Source organism: Mus musculus, chromosome 9 (genome assembly GCF_000001635.26).
Source record: "Mus musculus strain C57BL/6J chromosome 9, GRCm38.p6 C57BL/6J".
Lineage (NCBI taxonomy): Eukaryota > Metazoa > Chordata > Mammalia > Rodentia > Muridae > Mus > Mus musculus.
In genome coordinates this window covers 114,549,147-114,567,456 of record NC_000075.6, presented here as the reverse complement: position 1 = coordinate 114,567,456, position 18,310 = coordinate 114,549,147, and the positions used below count along the sequence as shown (strand labels likewise).

At 50.4% G+C, this 18,310-nt stretch overlaps 1 protein-coding gene across 1 annotated transcript in view; it reads left to right on the top strand.

Annotated features, from left to right (window-relative positions):
- Positions 1-3,087: 3,087 nt before the first annotated feature.
- Positions 3,088-18,310, top strand: part of Trim71 (tripartite motif-containing 71) — a 53,102-nt gene continuing 37,879 nt past the window's right edge. The window contains exon 1 of the mRNA NM_001042503.2: positions 3,088-5,152. Coding sequence (NP_001035968.1) covers positions 4,340-5,152 — 813 coding nt within the window. The 5' untranslated portion in view covers positions 3,088-4,339. The remainder of the gene's footprint in view (positions 5,153-18,310) is intronic.

The following is an 18,310-nucleotide window of genomic DNA, read 5'->3' as shown; positions in this document are numbered from 1 at the left end:
GGTCAATATGAAGAAAAAGTAAAAGATACCACAAGAATGTCCTTTCAAAGATCCCAGATCAGATGTATACCTCTCCCCCCCCCCCCCAAATACAAACACACAGAATTTTCTTTTCTGCGACATGGCGTTCTGGAACTCCTTCTGTAGACCAAGCTGGCATTGAACTCAGAGATCCATCTTCTTCCAAGAGTTGGGATTTAATGGATGTGCCACCACTGCCTGGCCACTCTGCAGTTTATTTATTTATTTATTTATTTATTTACTTACTTACTTACTTACTTATTTTTGAGACAGGGTACCACTATGCAGCCCAGGCTGGCCTAAGCCTTTCAGTTTTGCTAACCCGGCCTCCCAAATGCTGGCATTTCAGGCTGTGCCACCATACCAAGCTTCAGCCGCTAATTTTATTGCTTTGTCTTGTCTTTTGAGACGGAGGCTGGCCAGGAACTGATTGCAATGTTCCTGCCTTAACCTCTGTGTGCTGGGATTGCAGATACTGAGACACCATGTCCAGCTTCTGCCCCTATTTTTTTTTATCAATACAACGTTTAGGTGCTGTAGAGATGGTTGAACATTTAAGAGAGCTTACTGCTTGTCTTAGTTAGGGTTTTACTGCTGTGAACAGATACCATGACCAAGGCAACTCTAATAAGGACAACATTTAATTGGGGCTGGCTTACAGGTTCAGAGGTTCAGTCCATTATCATCAAGGCAGGAACATGGCAACATCCAGGCAGGCATGGTGCAGGAGGAGCTGAGAGTGCTACATCTTCATTTGGAGGCTGCTAGTGGAAGACTGAACCCAGGCATCTTAGGACTAGGGTATTAGCCCACACCCACAGTGACACACCCACTCCAAATGGCGACACCTCCTAATAGTGCCACTCCCTGCCTCAAGCATATATATATAAACCATCACACTGTTCCACCAGAAGACTGGAATTCAGTGCCCAGCACCCATATCAGCAGCTTGAGAAATCCCTGTAACTCCAATTTCAAGGAATCTTAATACCCCCTTCTGGTGTCAGTGGAGACCTGTGCACACACCTATACGACACAATACATCTTTAGATAAACTTGTGTTACACTTTACACTTGTGTGTGTGTGTGCGTATGTGTGTGTGTATGTGTGTGTGTGTATGTGTGTGTATGTGTGTGTGTGTATGTGTGAGTGTGTATGTGTGTGTGAGTGTGTGTGTGTGTGAATGTGTGTGTATGTTTGTGTATGTGTGTGTGTGTATGTGTGTGTATGTGTATGTGTGTGTGTGTGTGTGTGTGTATGTGTGTGTGTGTGTATGTGTGTGTGTGTATGTGTGTGCACTGTGTGTGTGTGTGTGTGTGTGTGTGTGTGATGTATTCTTGCTGCCACAGAAGATAATGTGCTTCTCTCCTTCCACCCTGTGATACCGGGAACTGAACTAAAAATTCAGATTTAGTAGCAAGTGCCTTTACCTTGCAGAGAGATCTGTGCCCAAACGGTCATTAAAATTTTTTTTGAAGCCTTCCCTAACAATTTCATTATAAACAGAAAGGAGAGTTCCTTCTGGTCCTCATTTTTATATTATAAAGTCTCCCATCTTTGTTTAGGGGAGCTCTGTTCAGTTTTGGAGGGCCCATAGTTAATTTTCACTTCCACATCCCAGGAGTAGAAGGTCACAAAGGGATCTTCGATGTTGTTTGGACAGTGGAGCTCTGGAAAGCAGAGGGGTCTCTGGTCTTCCCATGATGCTGTAGGTCACTTGTGGGGGGTGGGGGTGGGGGAGAGGAGTGTGTGTGTGTGTGGCTTGTCCCTGAAGTATCTGAGCCCCAAGGGATTTGCCTCTTCAGCAGCCTGTCCAGAATGGATTCATGTTTCTAGAATGATCTTTTCTGTTGTTGTTTTTTTTTTTTTTCCCCATGAATAAAAGGCAGTATCTAGAATTGCATCCTATCCGTATCATTACGATCCAGGAATGGTTACTTAGATTGGAAGCTACATTCTCTTCTAGGCTTTCATAATCATACACACACACACACACACACTCACACACACACACACACACACACACACACACACACACACACACACACACAGTGTGTCTATGTGGGGGTATGTGCACATGAAGCAAGAAGTTCAGAGCCACCCAAAGTGGGGTTCTGAGAATTGAACTCTCCTCTTGATGGACTGCAGAGCTAACCTTTCCAGTTCTTTCATCACTTTCTTGAGAGGTTTCATGTAGCCCAGATCTTGAACGTGTGAGGGTCCAGCGTGCAGTCTTTTTCCTTTCAAAGTATAATCTACAGAGTGAAATTTTATACACAGCTTGATGGCATTTGTTTATGTATTTTACTCGCGAGTTAATTTGACAGAGGGTCTCACAGTGTAGTTCTGCCCTAGCCTCTTGCTTGCTGAATTATAATGGGTACACCACCACACCCATCTTAAGTAGCATTAAAAAAAAAAAGTTCTGAGAGCAGCCTTTCCAAGTCTTTCTTCTGAGAGCCTTAAAGTTTCACCCTCAGAACCGCCTGGGGCACCACCCAGATGGCCGCGGGGCCCGTCAGTGGGTCGCCTTCTCTTAACAGCTGCCTGGGCTCCCATTAAAACTGAGAGCAACCAGCCCCTTGGACGTCCAGAATTCAGAGTCGTTTAGTTCCATGCATCCAACTGCACAACTGTGCGATGCTTGAGGTCGGTCTCAGCTTTGTAGAGTCCTAGAGAAATGTAAAGGAAAAGGAAGAGAAAAAAAAGGGGGTGATGGTGGTGTTGGGGGTGGGGGGACCTAGCTCTCCGGGGCAGTGGCCATCAGCTTCCAAGAGGCAAAGATTCAGAATGAAGTCTTTTTTTCTTTCTTTCTTTCTTTTTTTTTTTTTTAATAAACGGAAGAGTCGCTCTGCGTTCCTCGCCCAGGAGGTTCCAAAGGTCGTCACACTGAGGCCTGGGGGCGATCGTCTCCCCCGCGGCCGGAGCGGGGGAGGAGGGTGGTGGGAGGAGGGGAGGCGTACACAAAAGCCGGCCGGGCCAAGAGGGCTAATGTTTCCTGTTTGCCTGGAACCCCCTCCCCGGCCTCCCCTCCCCCACCCCTCCCAGCACTCGGGCGGAAGTGAGTTTGCTCCTTTGGAGATTAAAAGGATTCCGAATTCCGATCAGTCCCAATAACCCGCGTTCTGAGAGGCGGCAAAGCGGAGAAAGAAGGGGGACACGCGCACGCACACAGCCCCTCGTTCGGGGGAGTCGTGCAAAATAAAGCCCAAAGCAACCCAGGACACCAGGGCATCGGGAGAGCCTGAGCCCGGTAGGCGCAGCGCAGCCGGGGCCACCCGCATCCCCGCTCGGCGAATCGTTCGTAGGAGGATGACGCAGGCGGGAGCCGCGGGCGGCGTTGGCCACGCGGCTCCCGAAGTGGCCGCGCGGGTCCCTCGCGTACTCCTCTGATTCGAGCAAGCCCGGGAGGGAGACTCGGTTCCCGAGGCTCCGGGATTGAAGGGGGGACCCAAGCGAGGGTGAAATGGCCCGATGACAAAGGAAATGTGATCCTCCTTCGCTGCCCAGGTTTCGGAGAGGACGGCCGTGAGGAGGAGGGGCGCGCGGCTCGCGCGGAACGCGGATAGCATTGCACGACGGCCCCGCGCGGAGCGGGCGGCCCGTACATCCAATATCTTCCCGCCGATGAATAATTCAGGGCGGCCCGCGGGGACCTGCGGCCCCGCGCCGCGGAGCGCCTGAGGCCGGAGAAGGGTCGGAGCGCGCGCTAGAGAGCGAGCCAGGAGGCCGGAGGACACGCGGGCGCCGGGCCGCGTGGGGCGCGCGCGCGTGTGAGCGCATAGAGACCGCGGCCCGGCAGGGCTGCGCACGGGCGCGGAGCGTGTGGGGCGCGCGTGCGTACTTGGCACGCGTGCTTCCGCGGGCCGGGGGCCCCCGCACGAGGCGCAGCTGCGCGCCCGAGCCGACCGCGCCGCGGGGGAGGCTGCGCCTCGGCCGCCACGCAGGAGCTCCTGCCGCCGCGTCATGCGGCGGGGCGGCCGGCGGCGCGCGCGGGGACTTGGACTGCTGCGACTCCCGGACGTTTTCCCCTCCCTCCAGGAGGCTCAATTCATTTAGCCGGAGGGCAAGGAAAAAAAAAAAACAACACAAGCAAGACTCGTTGGGACCAAATTGGTTTGCGCCGCGGGGACCGGATTCCACGGCGGACTTTGAGACTTGTGCGGGCGCTCGTTTGCTGAGGAGTAGCAGTGCAAACCCGCCCTGCCGAGGTGGCCCAGGGGTCGCCTCCACCGCGTCCTCGATGCGCTCTGCTGAGTGAGCCGCGCGCCCTCATCCTCCTCGCCGCGCGCCCTCTGCCCTCCAGCCCGCCTGCAAATGGCTTCGTTCCCGGAGACCGACTTCCAGATCTGCCTGCTGTGCAAGGAGATGTGCGGCTCGCCCGCGCCGCTCTCCTCCAACTCGTCCGCCTCGTCGTCGTCCTCGCAGACTTCCACGTCGTCGGCGGGCGGCGGCGGCCCCGGGGCGGCGGCGCGGCGTCTTCACGTCTTGCCCTGCCTGCACGCCTTCTGCCGGCCGTGCCTCGAGGCGCACCGGCTGCCCGCTCCCGGAGGCGCGGGCCCCGCCGAGGCGCTGAAGCTGCGCTGCCCCGTATGTGACCAGAAGGTGGTCCTGGCCGAGGCGGCGGGCATGGACGCGCTGCCATCCTCCGCCTTCCTGCTCAGCAACCTGCTGGACGCCGTGGTGGCCACCGCCGAAGAGCCGCCGCCCAAGAACGGGCGCGCGGGCGGCGGCCCCGGGGGCGCGGGCGGCCACAGCAACCACCGGCACCATGCGCACCACCCGGCCCAGCGCGCCGCCGCTCCAGCGCCGCAGCCGCCGCCCGGCCCGGCCGCCTCCCCCGGGTCGCTGCTGATGCGCCGGCCGCACGGCTGCAGCTCCTGCGACGAGGGCAACGCCGCCTCGTCGCGCTGCCTCGACTGCCAGGAACACCTGTGCGACAACTGTGTCCGCGCGCACCAGCGCGTCCGCCTCACCAAGGACCATTACATCGAGCGCGGCCCTCCGGGGCCTGCGGCCGCCTCCGCGGCACAGCAGCTGGGGCTCGGGCCGCCCTTCGCGGGCGCGCCCTTCTCCATTCTCTCGGTGTTCCCGGAGCGCCTCGGCTTCTGCCAGCACCACGACGATGAGGTGAGTGCGCGTGGGGCGCGGGCGAGGGCAAAGGGACTTTTATTTTATTTTACTTTTTTGTGTGTGTGTGGACTTGTATTATCGCCTCTCCCAAACCCCCAAGTTTCTCGGAGAACCAGGATTTGAGGACGGTTTCCTTCTCTGCATGTCCGAGGAGTCCCAAAACACGAGATTCCCTCCTTTTTTGTTTTCATTTGTTTAATTTTAGTGGTGAGGTTCGAACCCAGAGCTTATGCTACCCAAGTCTGCCCTTGAATTTCCCTTCTTTTTTTTTTTGCTTTTTTTTCCCATTTATTTGTACTCGTGTGTAGGTCAGGATCATTTTCAGGAGTCGCCTTTCCTCACTAAGTGGGACCCGGGGACCCAAGTCAGGTCTTTCAGGTTTTACGGCAAATGCCTCTTAACCAATAAGTCATCTCTAGCCAAACTTCATTTATTAATATTTTTTTCTCCTGTGTGATAAAATGTACAGTGGGCTTATCTTGTTGGGCACGAGTTTTGTGGAGATGAGTATGTTTGTGGAGTCGTGGACTTCTTTTGTGTGGGCCCGCCAGAGGCCGCCCAACGTGCTGAGAGGGCTCTTGGGAGGGGAAGGGATGGTTGCACCGCGGGGTGGCTTCCCGCGTGCGTGGTTGGCCGGACGACTTGATTTTTTTGTTGTCATTTGCACAGGTTGGCATTTACCGCGTTGTTTGCCAGGATGTTGGTAAGGGGCCTTGCCTATGCCATTTTACTAACCAAGGGACCCTGTATTAAGTCCTTATTTTTAATTCTACAGTTGTCTTACGCACTATGTAAAAGCATGTTCTGGTCGGTGAGTACCCACGTGCAGTGACCATGTGACCTCCTTGGGGGCCCTTGAGAGAGATAGAAGCCAGATTGGGACCACCGCAGTTGGGTCTCTGGCCCCATCTCCCGACCCGCGCAGACCGGGTAGCCACCCTGCATCCGCAGGCGCTCTACTTGCCTTGGAAAAACTCGGAGCCTCCCGCAGCTCGGACGGGGGCATACAGTATCAGAGGGCTGCACTGCCGCCCTCAGACCTGACTACCCCTTTGGGCATTATTTTTATTTTGGTATTGGCCCCCTTCTGTTCCCGAGAACCCCACTGGAAGCTGAGAGCAGAGGCTAGGCAGAACCCCTCTTATCCTTGATGGGTTAGGTAACCTGGTCTCAATCTGCATGTGAGCCTGAGACCCTGTGCGATTTGCGGAGGTATTCCTGGCGTTGGGAGGACAGCAGGGGACAAACACAATCCCGCGCGGCTAGGCTAAGTGTGGGATTGCGACCACCGCCGCAGCGGGGTCCACGGTCTAACGTTATTGGGGAGGAGGGCGGAGTTATCCTCTGACGGCCTTAAATTGACTGAGGTTGGGGGAAAAAATTAATTGTAGTGCTAAGAGAGTAAACTTTCTAAAGGTTAATTTTGAAGTGAAGTCAGTGACACACTTGGGTTTTCAGCCCAGGGTTGACTCCCGTTTTCTCGCATTTGTGGTTGGATGTTTCTGGTATGTCCTTTCATTACTTTTAGAAAATCCCCTGAGCAGGAAGATGGAGCCGGTTCACTTCATCCTAATCCTAGGATCAGGTTCGAGGACCAGGCAGGGAAGGGCCCCTTGAAAAGGGATGGTTTCCCTCCACTGGGGGAGAGGAAGTGCAGCAGGGTCACCTTTTTTGTTAATTTTTATTCACGGATGCTCCAGTCAGCTGTAGGTGTTTGGTAAGGCTGATTTGAGGAAGGCTAACTCCCTGCGTGTGTATTTTGAGACAGGGTCTTGTCTAGGCTGGCTTGGATCTGTGTAGCCCAGGCTAGTTGGTCTCGGATCCAGTCATCCCCTCCCTTAACTTCCCAAATGCTGACATTATGGATGTGAGCTACCATGACGGGCTTTACCTCAGAACAACACAAAACATTTTGTAGTAAGCAGACAAAATGAATCTCTCGATGGCTTCTTCATATGAATGCTTTCTTTCCTCCATGCCTCCTATCACCTGCCCTCTTGCTCAGTTTTCATTCCGTTTTCCTGTCATAAATGCATACCTACCACGTTGGGGGGTCTGAGACCATGTCAGCTTTGTAGTATTCCTTTACAGCTTCAAGGAGGTGGTCCTCCCGCCCACACCTTCGAAGCCCCCCTTATCCCTCCAGAGACCACCTTGAGGGAAAGCCAGGGTTTCCCTCCTTGGAGGATGGACGCCCCCTTTCCACTCCTTTCTCTGCAGATGACAGTTTCATTATTTGCCATGTCTGGTTTATTCACTGTAAATTATCGGAGCATTTGAACAGCGTGGGAGAGGCTCTTTCTAACCCGGGCCTGACCCAGATGTCTTTAAAGTCCCTCTTGCGTGTGCAGTTAGGAGACGTTAAGATTGGGGTCTGTTGAAGGGGGAACCTCAGGTTTGCTGAGTTTTCTCAGCTTTTCATTAAAGCTAGAAGCTTGGAAATTGTTAGACTCTTGAAGATGACAGAAAGATACTTTGGATAAAAAGACCCACAAGCCTCCTCCCTCTGACGGAGCTGATCTTTACTGCCTCTGGCTGGGAAAGAGTACCTGAGGGCCGGGGTGTGTGTGTGTGTGTGTGTGTGTGTGTGTGTGTGTGTGTGTGTGTGTGTGTGATTGATAGGTGGACTGCTGTCTTCACTTTGGGGGGGTGATAGATGGACCCCTGTCTTTATACTGTTCTTGGTACACAGGACTTCTCCTTTGAGTTCCCCTGTGCCATCCTGAGTTTAAAATATGTGACCATGTTAAGTTAATCCTCTTAACAGGGCGAGGTGATTTGGGGTGTCCGTTTTGGGGGACTGATGGTGATGTGGCTGGAGTACCTTGCTTGTCAGGCAACATCTCGGGGAGAAAAACAGTTTCCCTGGGAAACTGTATCCATCAAGCCCCCGATTTGGAAACTGAAGCAAGATGTCTGAATGTTCAGTTGGCTGAAGTAAAAATTACAAGGACTTTAAAACTTAGAAGGAGCGGGACAGTCCGTGCAATCCCAGGGTGAGGCAGGAACGTGGCTATGATTCTGAGGCAAGCCTGGTCTACAAAGTGAGATCTTATTTCAAAAAACTTAAATTTTTTTTTTTTTTAAAAAGGAGGGATTTGGGTTCCTGTCAAAGGGAGACTGCTTGCTTGGGCTTTTGGGTAGTTTTGCGCCTAGAGAGCCAGTTAGTCCTAAGAGGCACTGTGTACCCTCAAGAAGAGGCAGAGGCAGGTTTTCGGATCCCAGGGACAGGCACCCCATGCCACATATGAAAAGCTCAAGGTTTCTGAGATTTGTCTGTTTTTCTGAGGTGTGTCACTGAGCTGGCTGCTACCACAGCCTACCAAGGACTCTTTCATCCCCCTCTCAGTGGCTACCCAGGATGTGAGCCCTTGGCTACTTTGGAAGCCTCATTGGGAAGGAAATCTGTGTGAGTGTCCCAGGGCTTGGTAAAAATGGCAGGACTCTTGGGGACCTGCAGGACAGGTAGGTGATGATGTCTGACAGACATTGTTCCTGGCTGTAGGGGAGGCCTGCCTGAGATTTGATGGAAAAGAATCTTGAAATTTTGGATGGAAGGTGGAGGTGAAGGTCCTGATAGAGGGGCTCAACCAGCCTGAAGCTGGGTTCTAGAAAGATCTAGAATTCAAAACCGACTTAACTCAGAATATGGAGTCCTGTTTGGACCGCCTTTCTCCCAGAATCCTGATCTGGCTGGCTCAGGCCTCCCATCACGTTGAACAAGAAAATTTTCTGCCTAAAACAATTACCGGTAAAGTCAGTTGTCTTCAGTTTCTGTCTCTGATCTTACAGTGAGCATCGTCATGTGTGTATTCTGAATCGATACTGGTTTGTTTTGCCTTCTCAGGATTTAAGCTGCTTTGGGCTTACAGGGACGCTCAGTCTATGTCTCTTATATCGTGTATTTTTGTGTGAATTACAAAATCAGTGCAAGATGGTTTTAAAACTGTACAATTTTGTTTCTCATAGGTAAAGGTCACAGTAGTTCTTTCTTGATACCCCTCTCCCCCAACTTTGTTTTTAAGTCAGGATCTTCCTCCATAGACCACACTGGTCTTCCCTTGTCCTGATTCTCCTGCCTCAGCAGGCCAAAGGGTGCTAGGGTTATAGGAATGCCAGCTGGTGCTAAGAGATGAGACCCTTTTCAAAACCTAACTGACAAAACAAAAACAAAACCAAAAAAAAACCATTTTTGGAGGTAGTATTTATGAAGTTTCTACCAAAAAAAAAAAAAAAAAAAAAAAAGGATTGAAATAGGAATCTCGTTGATGGGAGAGAGATGGCGGTCCCAGGTCACACACAGTGCTCATTCTCATCTGTGGGCCACAAAACTAAACTTTGAGTTCCTGTGATTACAGAGGCTGCTGCCATTCTTACCTGGGATCGTCATTGAAGTTCATAAAGCAGGCTTTCCGGGGCTAGTTTGACCAGTCTATGCCTGCTGATAAGGCTGCCCTCGGACACAGGAAAAGGCCATAAACTGGAATAAACTGGGGCCCTGGTGCCTTCTTAGTGTAGGGACCCCTCTGTGTATGCTTCTGAAATTATTTCAAGGAGGGGAGGAAAATCTGCAAACTGCATAGATTTGATGGTTGTTTATAAAATTTGGTTTTCAGTGTTTGAATTTATGGATTTTTGGATAATCAGTGAAGATATTTTAGGGGGAAGAGGAAACATACAGGCTTCCCGTTCCTTTATCAGGAACATTTTTCTAAGTTGTATCTGAACTAGAGGAATCTTGAAGGTGTTTGGAGACTGAGATTGCTCACCCTAAGGCCCGGTGTTCCCTTTGTTTTAGTCAGATAAATGCTACTTTTTAGGAGAGTCCCAGCCCTCCATTCAGTACTCTTGCTGTTTGTTAAAATGGCTGCAAGTTTCTCCTGAATGTCTGAGCCACTTTCTGAGCCTAGCCTTTTGTCTTTTAAAACAACTTGGTTGTGAGTCTGTCCTTGTGGGAGGGCAAATGTGAGGTTTCTTTTAAGTTTGCCTGGGAAGAAGGTGTGTCGTTTTAATTTATTCTAGAGTCTGATCTGTTCTCCCCATCTTTAGTTTTGCTCTGGTAGCCTTGGGATTGGCTTCAAACTCGGTTTTCCTGCCTCAGCCTCCCCAGTGGTGAGAGAGGGCACTCATGGTCTCCCAGGGCCCCCTTGCTAGAGCTGTGCAGTTTAATCCCCGCTGGCGGCTCAGTCACGTGGTTCGATTGCCCTCGCAGTTTCTCCATCCAGTTCCAAACATAGGTCAAGGTTTATTGGAGCTGGGTTCATTCTTAGCAAACTGTGGTGGGAGATCATTGAGCCGAATTTCACCCTCCACCTATATAACACAAAGATGGCTGTTTTGAAAGACAGTAAGAGGATAGGATAGGATCTAGGATCAAGAGTTACAGTTGCAGCCGGGTGTAGTGTTTGAGGCCAGCCTGGTCTACAAAGTGAGTTCCAGGACAGCCAGGGATACACAGAAACCCTGTCTCGGAAAAACAAAAAACAAACAAAACAAAACAAAAAAGAGTTACAGTTGCCAGCAACTTCAGCCTGATGAAGACCCTCCACAGCCTTTGTGATTGGCTCCCTCAGCTTTCAGTTCTTCCATCATCCCGCCCACTTGAGACCTGCTTGCTTCATAGTAAACTCTTTCTTGTGTATCCACCGTGTTTGTCTTCCGCTGTGGGTGTGTTCTAAATCACCTTCTACTTTCATCTTTGAGACCCAGGTCTCTCAGGGACCCTGGCTAGGCAGAAGTCCTGCCTGGAAGCCAGGTCCTTAGGAATGACCAGAAGCAAGTTGCCACCTACCAGCAGTCTCCCAAGCCCCTTTATTTGCCTTGAAACCAAACGGATCGCCTGGCTCTCGGATGGGGAGGGGGGAGCTGTAGACAAGGTGCTAGTTTATTTGCATCTGAAAGTGACTTAGCTTCCCTTCCTGGGGTCAAACTTGGAGACACCACTTGTTCACCAGTGGCTTCTTTAGGGAGCACGAGCTTAGCTCTCTATCCGAGCCTACGGAGTATTTTTGGGAGATCTATATTGGGTTGCTTAAGCTACGTGTGTGTGTGTGTGTGTGTGTGTGTGTGTGTTTTTTTTCCTTAAAGTAGATTTCTCCAGATTAGTTTTAATTGATGGTCAGATCAGCCCGACCTATTGGAGTTGCCTCTCCCAGCAGTGATGTTCTCAGCTTAATTATTATACGGACCCCCACCTCCAAACCTTGCCAACCCAGATGGCTGTGGAGGAGGTGGCCCTTGATTGGGGTTCTGTCTTCAGTGGGTTCATTCTGTTAATCTGAGTGGGTGTTATTTATTTATTTATTTATCTATTTATTTGTGGTTTTGCTTCTTTTGAGATAGGGTCTCACTACGTAGCTCTTTGCCTGGTTTGAAGCTCAGATCCTCTTGGAATGGAAGGTGTGTCCTACCAGGCTCAGGTCCTGTAATCTTTTCTTTTCTTTTTTCTTTTTTTTTTTTAAATTTAATTAGTTTTATGTGTGAGAGTATTTTGCCTGTTTGTATGTCTGTCTACCACAACATGTTCCTGATGCTGGAGGAGGTTAGAGGAAGATGTCTGCCTGGGACCAGAGTTACAGGGGCCTGTGAGCTACCACGTGGTGCTGCGAGGGGTCCCCTGAGAAATCTGAGCGCTCTCCAGCGCCTTCTGTTGACTTTTGATTGCAGTCCTTTATCTGTACCATTTTCTTGGGACAGCATGTGTCCGTGGTAACAGATTGAAGGAAATGGACTGAGGACAGGGCCTTCTGGCTTTGCCTCCCTGTGTGTGTCTTGAATTTTGAAGCATGAGTTGGTGAGAAGCCCTGAGATGGAGCAGTGGAGACTCAGACCTTTAATCCCAGCCCTCCCGGTGGCAGAAGCAGGCAGATCTCTCAAGTTCAAGAACAGCCTGGTCAACAGAACCAGTTTCAGGACGACCAGGGCTACACAAAGAAACCGCCATCTTGGGAAGCCTCCCCCACCCCCTTCGTATCTCACCCATTGCGGACTAGTTAATTAGGGGATGTTTGATTAGCTGCCTTCTAGCCATAACCATTTGCAGAGATGGAAAAAAAAAGTTTCTGTGGCCAGTTGGCTCATTCATTAAGATCTATGCCTGGCACGCACTCCTGCAGCACGCGACTAGCTGATCTCTGTGGGTAGATACATTGGTGTGTACATACACATAGTTAAAAATTAGTTTTTCATCCGGGATGGTGGCTCATGGACCAGCCAGCTCTCCTGCAGTCCCATTTAGTCTGGAGGCCGCTACAGGGCAGGGGCTAGGCTAGCCTGCCGCCCAGAATGCAAACTGCACCCTGATTCTGTACAAGTAAATCCCGCTTGTTCTGTCTTTTCCTTTGGAACCTCAGGCCTCCTGCAAGCCACAGAGCACTTCTCCCTTGAGCTGTGCCACCTGCCAGCTGAGGCACAGCAGTGCATACAACCTGTTGGGCATTTTAACACCTGCAGTTTGATTCTGTGCCCTCTGGGATCCATGCCAGAGGGAGGGAGGGAGGGAGAGTGTTGATTTAGCATCCATCCTTGGCTGCTAGCCAGTGGCTTTCCCAATGTGTGCATAAGCGTGGGGTAATAGAGTCAGGTATAGTAGAGATAAATAATGCATCATTTTGTGTGTGTGCATAATGTGTGTGGTGCACAGTGGAGGTCAGAGGTCACCTTTGTGGATGGAGTTCGTTCCCTCCCCACGGCTTGAGACAGGGTCTCGCTGTGTAGTCCTTGGCTGGCCTGGAACTTGGTGTGTAGAGCAGGCTGGTCTCAGAGATCCCCCTCCCTCAGCTTTCAGAGTGCTGGGGTTCCAGAGGGGCTGGGCTGGTTTCCTCTGCCTTCATTGGGGTTAGGCCTACTTACTCACTCAGCCTTTTCATTGATTTAAGACATCAGTAACCCAGTCACTGCGCTGGCATTCTGGGTATGGTCTTTACCTCCTGGGGCCTGTTGGTGCTCCTTGTAAAACAGCATTTTGTTGTTAGTTGTACCTGTAGCTGAGGCAGGGGATTGAAATTTCCCAGGCTGTCCTCCCTAGGTTACAGAGCTTGTAAGACTTGCTTTTGGGGCAAAAGTTTCTGGTTGATGACCAAAGTGATACTCTGAAGGGGCAGGGTGGGAGGTCTCAGCCTTCTCAGTGTGGCTGCTTTACCTGTGGTCTGTTGTGTGAAATCCTAGTGCTAAGGATCTTGGTAGCACCAGACAGGTCAGCTGTGCCAGTGAGGGGCTGGAAGTGGAGAATGGGGGAGGGGGGTTAGATGTTGGACCTGACTCCACCTACTGTGGGTGGAGTCTAGCAAGTGTGTTGGGAGGGGGGAGCTTCACTCCCTTTTTTAACCACTTAGGAGGATATGAAGTTCCCCTTCCTGGAGCCTGGTGGGCTCTTTGAGTAGATCAGCTAGGAGCCAGAGAGCTTTGGTTAGACCTGAGACTGGGCTTGGTGGCTTATGTTTGTAATTCCAGTACTTGTGAGGCAGAGGCAGGAGAATTGCTCTAAATTCAAGGCTACATAGGAAGTCCCTGACTAGACAGGATCAGTCAGATGGCCAAATTGGTCAAGTCTGTGTCCACCAAGCCAGAAGACCTGAGTTCAGGTTCCAGGATCCCACATGGCGAAAGGAGAAAACGTGACCCCCTGCTGGCTGTCATCTGTCAAGTTTGTCAGGCCTTGGGTTCAAATAAAGCAAACAGTGGCGAGCAGCTTCCAGTGGGGTCCTGTGAGGTGAGGCTGCTCAGTTAGTGCTGAATGGTAAATCCGTTGATCAGGACAAGCAGAGGCTTTTTTTTGTTTTGTTTTGCTTTGTTTTTGTTTTTTTAAAAATTTATTTATTATATGTAAGTACACTGTCGCTGTCTTCATACACTCCAGAAGAGGACGTCAGATCTCATTACGGATGGTTGTGAGCCACCATGTGGTTGCTGGGATTTGAACTCAGGACCTTTGGAAAAGCAGTCAGTGTTCTCAGTCGCTGAGCCATCTTTCCAGCTTGGAAGCAGAGTTTTTATGATTATTTCCTTGGTCTTTTGGGACAGGGTTTCTCTGTAACCCAGGCTGGCCCAGTACACTCAGGCCAGGGCCTTGCTGGGGACTCCCTCTCAGGCTCATCGAGCGGCTGTGAGCCTTTCTGATTGTTGTTTGTTGTCCTTGCCTGATTGAAGGAAGGCTGAAACACAAAAGTGCCCAGGTTTGCTGGTGCTATGTGGGTGGCTGCCCTGGGAAGACAGCACGGAATGTGTCCGTTCCAGGTGGAATTTGCCATTGCCTGTGGTTACAGACTTCAGGTGGGAAAGAAGGCGCAGTACTGGTTGCAGGAAGGCACCCAGGTTTGGCACCTCCGTCCCTTCCTCTGTTGCTAGCCTCTCTTGGCATCTGCTCTCTAGAGAAATGATGACTAATGGCTGCCTGGGGATTCCCTGCTTGGATGGTTTCCTTCATAGATTTTTAGCATTATTTGGCAACACACCTGCTCTTTGTAAATGTATAAATGGCGCTAGTTTCCCAGGTGTGCTAGCTCATGCCTTTGCTTGGGAGGCAGGGGTAGGTAAGATCTCACCTGGTCTACACAGTAAGTTCCAGGGCAGCCCGAGCTACACAGCGAGACCCTGTCAAAAGCAAACTGGCCTGCCGGATCTTTGGGGTGTTCCCTGGGAGTCTTTGATCGTAGTTGGTTTCCTCCTTGTGAAGTGGGGAGGACTTAGTGGGGTCAATTTTTCAGGCTTTAAAAAAAAATTAAAGATACTTATTGTTATCTTTTAAAGTTTATGGGTATTTTGCTTGCATGTATGTTTGCAGCACATGTGTGCTTGCATGTATGTTTGCAGTGCATACATGACTGGTGCCCACAGAAGTCAGAAGAGGACTGGGGTCCCCCACAGTAGTGAGCTGCCACCTGGTGCTGGGAATCAGTCTGAAAGAAAAGCTTGTCCTTTAACCTCTTGTCATTTTTTCAGCCCCCTATTTTATGCATGAGTGTGTCTGTAGTGCAGTACAGTGTGTGTACTCATGCAGAGGCCCAGCGAGGGCACAGGAGCCTGGATCAGGCTCTAAGCTGCCTGCCATTAGCAGTACATGTTCTTCTTTGGTTTAGTTTGGTTTGGTTTTTTGTTTGTTTGTCGAGACAGGGTTTCTCTATGGATCATCAGCCCTGGTAGTCTTGGAACTTGTAGACCAGGCCAGCTTCACAGAGATCTGCCTGCCTCTGCCTCCCGAGTGCTGGGATTAAAGGTGTTCACTCTCTGTCTGCTCTTAGTGTTTCTATTGCTGTGATAAACACCATGACCAAAACCAGTTTGGAGAGGAAAGGGTTTAGTACACCTGTGTGCTGAGGTGTAACTGCCTTTTCACAACCCTCAGTATGGGTTTTGTGGTTTGGTTTTGTTTTGTTTTGTTGTTTTTCCGAGACAGGGTTTCTCTGGATAGCCCTGGCTGTCCTGGAACTCTCTGTAGACCAGGCTAGCTTGTTTTTGAGACAAGGCTTTACTTTAGTCCAGCTGGTCTATGTTATGTAACCCAGGATAGCCTCATACTTAACCAGAGCTGCCTGTTTCAGCCTCCTGGGCTGGGACTACAGGCAGGAGTCACTACACTGGTGTGTCTACTTTATTTTAATGTATTTATTGCTGTTGGCAGAGAATCCTTGTGACTGCCTATGGACAGCGTGTCCATACAAGCCAACACTGCGTTACATGCATTCCTCCCCTTTTCCCCACACTTTGTTTTCATGTCTTCATTTTTTTTTTTTTGGACATTATTAAGATTATTATTTTAGGTTCATGAATGTTTCGGCCCCATGTATGTCTATGCATTGCATTCAGGCAATGTCTGTAGAGTCAGAAGAGATCCCTGGACAGAAGGTTGTGAACCACCATGTGGGTGCTGGGAACCCGAACCTGGGTCCTTTTAACCTTAGATCCATCTCCCTGGCCTAGCCTAGGACAGAGAGTTTTCCCCTCCGGATGATGCCAGATTGGGTGTTTCAAGTTCTCTCGTTACCTGCCTCCCTTCCTCCCTTCCTCCCAGATAGCATTTTACTACGTCACCCAGGGTGGCCTTGAATTCGTGGGTGCTGGATTTTTCTGCTAGTTATTCAGGGGTGAGTGCCGAAGCCAAGCAAGTGTTTGAATTTATGCCGCTTGTCTCTTCAGGGACTCTGCTTTTAGGCCCACAGAGCTGTTTGCAGACTGCGGTATGAGACCAGCTTTTCCCACCAGACCCTTTACTGTCCTCTCTGAGTTCTACATTGTGGTTGAATGACTGTCCCCTCTCTGTATGAAGCAGGATTGCTCTGTTGACAAGAGGGACACAGATGGATGTACACAGTCTGTTTGTAACTGGCAGGGCTCTTGCCGAGGAGGCACCAAGTTTTTTGGGGAGGGGGTGGAGTCCATTCCCAACACCACATAAAATCCTACTTCAGCTGCTTCCATGACACGTTAGACAGGAGTTCGGGATGACAATTTTGTTTTTATGAATCATGTTTCTTTAGTCACACTTATCCTCAAGTTCGTTTATAGACTTCAATTACCCAGTAGGATGATGCTTTTCCGAATCTGTCCAGTTTTTTAATCTTTCTCTTCCCTTCTCTTTGCTTCGCTCAGTTTACTGCTGGATGGGCAAATGTAGCAGCTATTCCTTGTTCCTGGTCGTGAAGGTGCATTCATCTGGCTCCTCCTTGTCCCGATTCGACATACCCCACCGTATGTGATGTGTTCTTTAGGTTATCTGTAAATTCCAGTCAATGAGATGTATTTATTTTATATGTATGAGAATTTTGTTTACGTGTGTGTGTGTGTGTGTGTGTGTACACCCACGTGTGTGCCAGGTTCCCATGAGGTTTGGAGAGGGTGTCAGATGCCCCGGACTTAAGAGTTAGGGACTGCACAGCTATCCTGAAAAGCCATCTTGCTGGTCCAAATTTCTTTCTTTCTTTTTCTTTTATTAGAAGCACCACATCCCAGTTTCTTCCTAGCAGCCCTGTGTACACAGAGTGAGTGCTAACCTAACCGGCTGTCTGGTCCTTCCTGTTAAAGGCTGTGGTCGGTCCCATTGTCTTCACTCTGTTGGGCTGACAGGAATGTTTGGCCCCTTCCAGCCTCTCCTGGCCTGGTTCCCCGACTGCAAAGCTCTGAGACTCCGCAGAAGAGGCACATTTGACCTGAGACGTTAGTAGGCCTCCATGCCTTGCTCTTGAGCCATCTCCACCCGTAGCCCATTTCCTTCTGCACTGTCCCCTTTGCCACCAGTCTAAGGGAAGAAAAATGCTGGGTCCTTTTCTACCTCACCCTCCGTGATTACCAGAAATGGCTGATGGGTGTACCTTCCGTATGTGTGGCCTATGCTCGTTTGGGCTTCCTCCAGTTCTCTGCTCATGTAATTTGGCCAATTTCTTACTCTTTTTGAGAATTCTATTGTATTTATCTTTACATTGCGTGGAGGTCAGAGGACAATTTGAGGGGGCTGTTTTTCTCCTTCCACCATGTGTTGTCTTGAGGGTTGAACTCTGGTCATCCAGGCTTAGCAACAGACAGACTCGACTCCTTCACCTGTTGAGCCATCTCCAAGATCTCCAAGACCCAATTAAAACAGATTTTGGGGGAGGTGGGTTTGTGTGTGTGTGTGTGTGTGTGTGTGTGTGTGTTTTGAGACGGGGATTTTTCTTTGTAGTCTTGACTGGAACTCACTCTGTAGATAGACCAGGCTGGCCTTGAACTTGGAGATCCCCCTGCTTCTGGCTCCCAGAGTACTGGAATTAAAGGCATCCCTTGATCAATAAAATAATTTTGATCAGGAGAACATGAACACTACTCCCACCCAATGAGTGCGTCTTAATGGTGGAAGTTGCCATGCCCTGGCTGCTGTGCAGGAAGGATGTCTTTACCTGGAAGCCTCCTAGTCTCCTGGAGACCAGTGCCTCTCCCCCCACCCCCTCTATTATAAACTCTTGCTGTTTCTGGGCCACAATGCAAATGGCCAGGGCACATTGTTTGCTACAGAGCAGATGCCTGCTGGGAGGCTGATGCCTCGGGGATTGCCTGGAAAACCTGGAGGTGAAGTCCATCCCATCAAAAGCATTCTCACGCAACAACCGCCTTGCCGGAGGTGTTTAGGGGACACAAGCAGAGTTATATTCTGGGAACCCTTGCATCCCCAGAATAGAGAAAGACAAT